Source organism: Nycticebus coucang, chromosome 16 (assembly GCF_027406575.1).
Source record: "Nycticebus coucang isolate mNycCou1 chromosome 16, mNycCou1.pri, whole genome shotgun sequence".
Lineage (NCBI taxonomy): Eukaryota > Metazoa > Chordata > Mammalia > Primates > Lorisidae > Nycticebus > Nycticebus coucang.
In genome coordinates, this window is record NC_069795.1 from 4,337,230 (window position 1) to 4,344,365 (window position 7,136).

The 7,136-nt window shown below is 48.6% G+C and overlaps 1 protein-coding gene across 2 annotated transcripts in view; it reads left to right on the plus strand.

Moving 5' to 3' along the window:
• PRDM15 (PR/SET domain 15) overlaps positions 1-5,591 on the plus strand; it is a 71,536-nt gene extending 65,945 nt beyond the window's left edge. For both annotated transcript variants that reach the window (XM_053564762.1, XM_053564763.1), the window contains 2 exons: positions 726-935; positions 2,175-5,591. In XM_053564762.1, the coding sequence (XP_053420737.1) occupies positions 726-935; positions 2,175-2,654 (690 nt within the window). In that variant the 3' untranslated portion in view covers positions 2,655-5,591. The remainder of the gene's footprint in view (positions 1-725; positions 936-2,174) is intronic.
• Positions 5,592-7,136: the final 1,545 nt, after the last annotated feature.

Below are 7,136 nucleotides of genomic sequence, written 5' to 3' on the forward strand. Positions count from 1 at the left end.
AGGTCTTAGGCAGAGGTCAGAGGGAAGTCCCACCATGACCACACCTGGCTGGCTCCCACTGGGTCTATCTGCTACTAGGTTGGGCCCAAGATGTGATGGCCTGGGAAGCACGAGAGGAGTGGAGGTGACCAGGGTTGAGTAGATTGCCGGCCACCACTGCCCGAGGCCTCCATGAGCTGGCCCAAGTCAGAAGACCTGGCTGTGGCCCGGTGGTGCCCTCAGCACTTGCACAGAAGTGTGTGGGGTGGAGGAGCTGTCTGGGACAGCCGTCATGTGGGGCCCTCCGTACTTTGCTGTCCCAGAAGATGTACATACGGTTTTATGGTCAAACCCATTTTAATCCTATCGTATTTTCTACAACAAATTTGTTTTAGCTTTGGGGAAGAGAGCCTTGATTTGACAGCATTCTCATCCTTGATCTGAGCTCACAAGGGCGGAAACATTTCCTTTTACCCAGTGGCTTAAAAATTAGTTTTTAAAAAATGTTTACATTTTAGTATAAAATGTGGTTTTTCAAAATATGAGTTGTGTGTAATATACTTTAAAAAAAAGAAAGCAAAGGAACTTGCCTCGATACTTAGAAATACAAGTCCAATGACTTGTTACTGTTTCCTGTGACCGCTCAGTGGCCCAGAGCCTTTCCCTAACCCCAGTGCTGGGGCTGCCCTGGCCACTATGGGACGCAGCCCTCTGATGGGTCACTGGCTGAACTGATTTTCCTACAGCCAGAGCTAAGTCTGGAACAAGAGGACCTGGCCGAAGGGAAGCACGCGAAAGCCGCCAAGCGGAGTCACAAGAGAAAGCAGGAGCCGGGAGAGGAGGCGGGGGCTCCGGGGCCTGCAGAGGCCGCCTTCAGCGAGTACTCTGAGAAGGAGACGGAATTCACGGGCAGCGTGGGCGATGAGACCAACTCCGCAGTGCAGAGCATTCAGCAGGTGGGTTTGCATGTCGCGTTCACTTTACGGCCAATGGCTTTTACACAACACAGTGTTCCCTAAGCGTGGGAGTCTGCTTGCATGTCTCTGGACCCTTTCTTAATATGTACCACACACAGAGTGGACTTGACACGGTGGAAGTCAGCGGGGGCATCCCATTTTTCATGTAAGCATCATCTCTCGTAAGCACTCTGAGTTTTGGCTTGCAGATCACACTTGCCATGTGATAGCAATGTGGAGCTCTAGCATGTTGAATAGAGAAGTCTCACACTGGCTGGGAATTAGGTGGGCTGTTTCACTTTTTTTTGCAGAGGGCAGGTGCCTGCTTCAGTGTCTTTTTAGCAGAAATGAAGCCCTTTGCATTTGCTGACCAGCTGCAGGGAGCAGCACCTGACAAGCCAGAGGGTTTTCTTCCAGGAGGGCTGGAGGGTGAAGGCAAGGAAAGGCACAGCCCTTGGACCCCAGTTCCTATCGTGCATTTCATGCAACCTCCGTCACTTTTACTTTTGAAGCCCCCGAGTCTGTCCAGTGTGCATCTGATCCTATATACCTCTCACTTGTTTTTGGAGAGGTTAATCCCAGTTGCAGAAAATCTTGCATTTATTTGGTCTTTCATGACTCTCCGAGAGAAGAATGCTGGTTTCTTTCTTTTTTTTTTTTTTTTTTGTAGAGACAGAGTCTCACTTTATGGCCCTCGGTAGAGTGCTGTGGCCTCACACAGCTCACAGCAACCTCCAACTCCTGGGCTTAAGTGATTCTCTTGCCTCAGCCTCCCGAGCAGCTGGGACCACAGGCGCCCGCCACAACGCCCGGCTATAGGTTTCTTTCTTAATAGTTATTAGTACTGCAAATATTTTTATCCCCCTTTTATAATGGCTTCAAAGGTGGGATTTTCATTTACCAATAGCAAAGAGAATAGAAAAGGAAGAATCACGTTTTGCCTTTTCATTCTTGCTTCTGTCTATTTTTCTTTTCTAGCCAGTGAAATTCATTAGTTTCCCAGTTCTGAATGCCTCTGGAATTCTGTCTGGATCTGATTTCTCTTTTTCACTGCAATTATTTTTCTAGGACAAAGTTAACTTGGTTTCCTTTTTCACCAAAGAACACTGGCTTCACATCCTCTGGGCCAGGTGTGTGCCTACTCCAGCAGGGCGCCGCAGAGTGCTCCCTGGGGAGGTGGATTTGTCCTGCACTTTGCAGAAATGATGAACTGTCTTTTGTCATGTGTGACTCTTCCAGGTGGTGGTAACCCTGGGTGACCCCAATGTGACTGCCCCGTCAAACTCAGTTGGCCTGACCAACATCACAGTGACTCCCATCACCACTACAGCTGGGACTCAGTTTACCAATCTGCAGCCAGTGGCCGTGGGTCACCTTACCACACCTGAGCGCCAGTTACAGTTGGACAATTCCATACTGACTGTGACCTTTGACACTGTCAGTGGCTCCGCCATGCTGCACAACCGCCAGAACGATGTCCAGATCCATCCCCAGCCAGAAGCCTCCAACCCGCAGTCTGTGGCACACTTCATCAACTTGACCACCCTGGTCAACTCCATCACGCCACTGGGAAGCCAGCTCAGTGACCAGCACCCGCTCACGTGGCGGGCAGTGCCCCAGACAGACGTTCTGCCACCACCCCAGCCACAGGCCCCAACTCAGCAGCCGGCTGCACCCCAGGTGCCCGCGGAGCCCCAGCCACAGATGTACAGCTACTGAGCCACAGGCAACGCAGGCAACGCCAGAGAGGGGTCTGGGGGTTGTTAGATTTGTTTGCTGGATACCAAACAAAAAAAAGTCATACATTGCAATGTAAGGAAGGTTGACTTAGCTTTTACAGAATTGTCTCCAAATCCCTCCAATGACCATTATGGCCCGTCAGCCTAGCTCAAGAAGTCACCCAGTGGGCAAGAGTTCCAGAAAGGGTCAGGCTTCTGCCATGCCTGGGCAGCATAGAGCATCCGGGCTGGGTTGCACCTGCCTGCCCTACCAGGCTTCTGTGTCAGCAGGTTTAGGAACATGAACTTTAGAAGCAGGATCCCAAGAGCAAGTGGTTAGTTACAAGGAGGGTATTTGGCTCCCCTCTTTTCCACTAGAGCTCAGTCACTGTGGTGAGCACAGGCAGTGTTCATAGGCAGCACGCTGCAGGGATACCCATCCCTCCACTTTGGGTTTGTTTTGGCAGGCAAGGCAGGTGGAAGTTTGAGTAACATTTATTCTCTTCTTTGAAATGTGAGTTGAGTGGATCAGTCACATATGCAGCGTTGGACTGAAGGTGGGTATGAGATGTGCCGTGGCAGCACACAGCCTCCAGCCTTCAAGTTCAGCCCAGGTCAGGTGAGGACGCTAACTGGCATTTGAGCATCTTAGGAGTATCCATGAATTGTTTTTTAGTGTAGTTTTTTTCTTTTAATATTTTTTACTTTATCTCAAACATACATTATATATTCAAGACTGTGTTGTGGCCAATATATTTTTTTTATTTTATTTTGACATGAGTCGTTTGCACTGTAGGACTATGGGTCTGTGTCCAGTTCTGCATGGCTGTCCCCAGGGGGAGACGCACGCAGGTGTGTGCTGGCCGTGAGCCCTTGTGCCGTCAGTGTGGCGGCTTTGGAGTTGTCTCAGGACTCTGCCATCCACATGTGTTTATTCTGGTGAGCTCAGCCAGAGTCCCCTGCATGGTAGGGTACGAAAACACTCATGTTTTCTATCTGTTTCAACTTTAATTCCAAAGGTTGATATGTTTCAAGATGAATTTCCTCAAAAAATGTTGAGTTTGGCTTTTGCAGTAGAAAAGTACAGGTATCTCTGACATACGAACAAGCTCCCAAGTCCTACCAGATGGGAAAGCAGAGGAGGGTGTCCAGCCATGGAAGCATTAATTGCCCCTAATAATGAAAGTGCTGATTAGTAGCCAGCTCTGCCTATGGGGGCCACGTTCTATCATGGGTGTGTACAATTCAGGGACGTGGCCTAGGCTCTCAGATGAAGAGGCCCCCACCACCAGCAGCACCCTTGTTGCACCCAGAAGCCTGGGGGAAGTTCGATGTCCTGATATTTGTTTAACACTATCCAAAATGAGATGATAAACTTGCCTGATTTTGCCCTTGATTACTACTGGTCCTGACCTTGTGTTCTCTGGGAAATTGTCGTGAAGAAACACTGTCGCTGGGTCACCGATTGACAGATGTGGCCAGAGTGACCCTGACGTTGCCAGCAAGCAAAGGATGGTTTGTGTCACACAAAATGCACCTTTCTTAGCGCTTAACTCCATTCCAGACAGCCAACTTTTGAGGTCAGGGCTAGATTTGTTTTGTGCAATACCTGCCTTTGTGACTAGGGCAAGCCCCGGGCCAGGCCGCAGCCCAGGCCCGTCCTGCACCCACACACTCACTCACCTCCCAGCACTCCAGCTCTCACCTGTCAGTTGAATAATAGTGGGAGATTGTTTTATTTTTTAATTTATGATAATTATTTTTGTGTTATTTATGTATATGATTTACTGCTTTATACATAGCAGTTTTATCAAATGAACTTGAGCTCGGGGTGATGTATTTTCTAAAATATTATCTCCATTCTCCAAATGTGAGTGGCCCACGCATCCATGGGATCAACTAGAGAGCCGGGGTTCCTAAGGTATTTTTTAAAAAATCAGTGACAATTTCTTTTTGCCTTTGAAGAATCTAAAGGGCAATGACAAAGCAAAGAATCCAAATAGGTCTTGGGCTCACGATTAAACATCCACTAGCGTTTACCTTTTGTTCCTCTTCCATGTGAAAAAAGCCCTTTGAAATCACAATTTTATTTTTTTAAAGAAGTTGTTTTAGTGCCTAGAGCAAGACTGCATCAAATGTTTTTAAAGAGCCTAATTTAGATTGTGTGGCCCTCGTGTATTGCCACTATTTCTTTAAATACCAGATGCATCATACTTCTTGTTATAATAAGGGAGAACTCTAAATAAAAATCACACTTCTGAGTTTTTTGGAAAAGTTTCTGGAAGTGTGGTCTTACTGGGGTCACTGCCCGAGGGGAGTGTGTTGTGGAGGGCAGTGGCTGTGAATTTGCATATTCACGTAGGGCAGTCTTGGTGAATTTGCTTATTCATAACTGGATAGCAGACAAGGAAAAGTACTACTCAGCCAAGTCTTCAGCTGTACACTGTTCTGCATATTTATCATTGTTTATTGACAAAGTATTTAATTTTTTAAACTGATACACGGTGCACAGATGTATCCATTAAGGAAAAAATTAGATCAGGCCTTGGTGGCCTCTGAGCGCTGTGAATCCATCTCAGTTGTTATAAATTAATAAATTATGAGAATTTATTTTCGACCTGTGAATCTGTGCTGCTGTGTGGTGACATGTCCTATGCTGGCGCGACTGTGGCATGGAGACCACAGGTGTGGCCACTCCCCCGACTCACCTACCCTGCTGGGAGGGGCCTGGCCAGCAGAATGGCTCTAGCACATGGTGTGTTCTCAGGAAATGGTTCTGTGCCAAGTCCTCCCCGGCATGCCCAACACGAAGCAGTTCTGGAACATTCCGGGCATGATTTTTCTGTTCTCTGACTGTCACTAGCATGTGAAAGGCGGTGAAGGCTGTTCTGAGACAGAGTGTATTTGCTATCGGTTTGTATAATGATAAATAAATGATGCTGTGACCTGTGTTTTTTAATTGCTGGCCTTCTGCTCAAACTGCCCATTTGGGGAAGTTGTTACACGGGGTCTGTTTCAAGATGTGTTGTCAGCTACATCTCCATTTCTCTCCAGTCTAGAACATGTTTGAAATGTTTGGATTATTTGAAATATTCCTGAGAGACTGAGGTATCAGAAACTTTCTCAGAGCTTGTCCCCTCCCCTCAAAAAAGAAAAAAAGAAAGCGTATGTAGCATTTCTTGTAAAGTTTAGATCTAGAGAGAACTGGCGCCAAAAAAGACCTGTGGTCGGAGAGAGGGGAACACTTAGCATTTCTTCAAGATGTGAGCTGTGAAACCACGTCTTGAATATTTTAGTCACAATTCAGGCAGCATCTGGCAGCAGCTGAGTCTGTCAGAAAGTAGGTTCACGGCGGCGCCTGTGGCTCAAAGGAGTAGGGCGCCGGCCCCCATATGCCGGAGGTGGCGGGTTCAAGCCCAGCCCTGGCCGAAAACTGCAGGAAAAAAAAAAAAAGAAAGTAGGTTCATTTGTTAAGCATGTAACTGTTAGGAGCAAAGGCAGCCTTTTGGAAATGCCCCGGAGGAAGAAATGGTGGTGACTGTTGCTAAGAGACACACTCCATTCTCAGTACCCCGTGTTTCCTTGCAGAGTACAAATGACCACGTGGCGATGAATTCAGCTAACAGTCATGTGATGAGAAACAAGGTCGCCATCTGTGAGTACAGCCTTCTCCCGTAGAAGAAGGGGGGAGCCAGCCGCTGGCTCCTTCCTTGTCATTTTTATGTCTGGCTCGAGTGCGTCAACATCAAAGGGTTTGGGCATGACAGGGACACATGAGCTTGCGTGTGTGGCCATGCAGTCAGAATTATAGGGCAGTGGGCTGGGCTGCCCACACAGGCTGGCCAGGACTGTGACGCTGGGCGCAGGCAGCTGGCATTGCCAGCATCCTCAAACCTGGCTCCCCACGGGCATGTTTGCCTTCTCATGTGTGTCCCATGAGGGTGGAGCCTGTGGGCAAGGTGCCCTTCATTGGAATATGGTGCCACCCTCGTTTAGAGACACCTTAGAGAGAGGGAGGATGGAGACTATAGACTTTCCTCCTGCCCAATGCACCCTGTCCCTCACATGTCCCTGACTTCCCTGACCACTACTGTGTTGCTCCCTGTGGGTGGCATCCGCAGCACGGGCCTGAACTCCAGAGCCACTCTCCCCTCCAGGCCACAGAACCCACAGCAAGGAACTAGGGAGCAAGAGGCCTCGCCTCCGGGTGGTGGGGGCGACCTCACAAACCCCAAAGGCTGTGCCATCTGTGCATCCGAAACGGTCCAGAAGAGGGGATGCTGCCTACAGAGTTAAGGGAGTCTCATGTGTCCTTTATGCTTTGATGTTTTTCTTGAATTAAAGCCCTGGATTCCTCTCTGCCTATTTGGCTAAAGGCAAGTGACAGGCTTTCTACACATCCCACTCAGAGTTCAACGTGTTCCCGGGCCCCCACGCTCAGCCAGCACCCCTACCACCCCTGCTCACACAAGCTCAGAGCCCA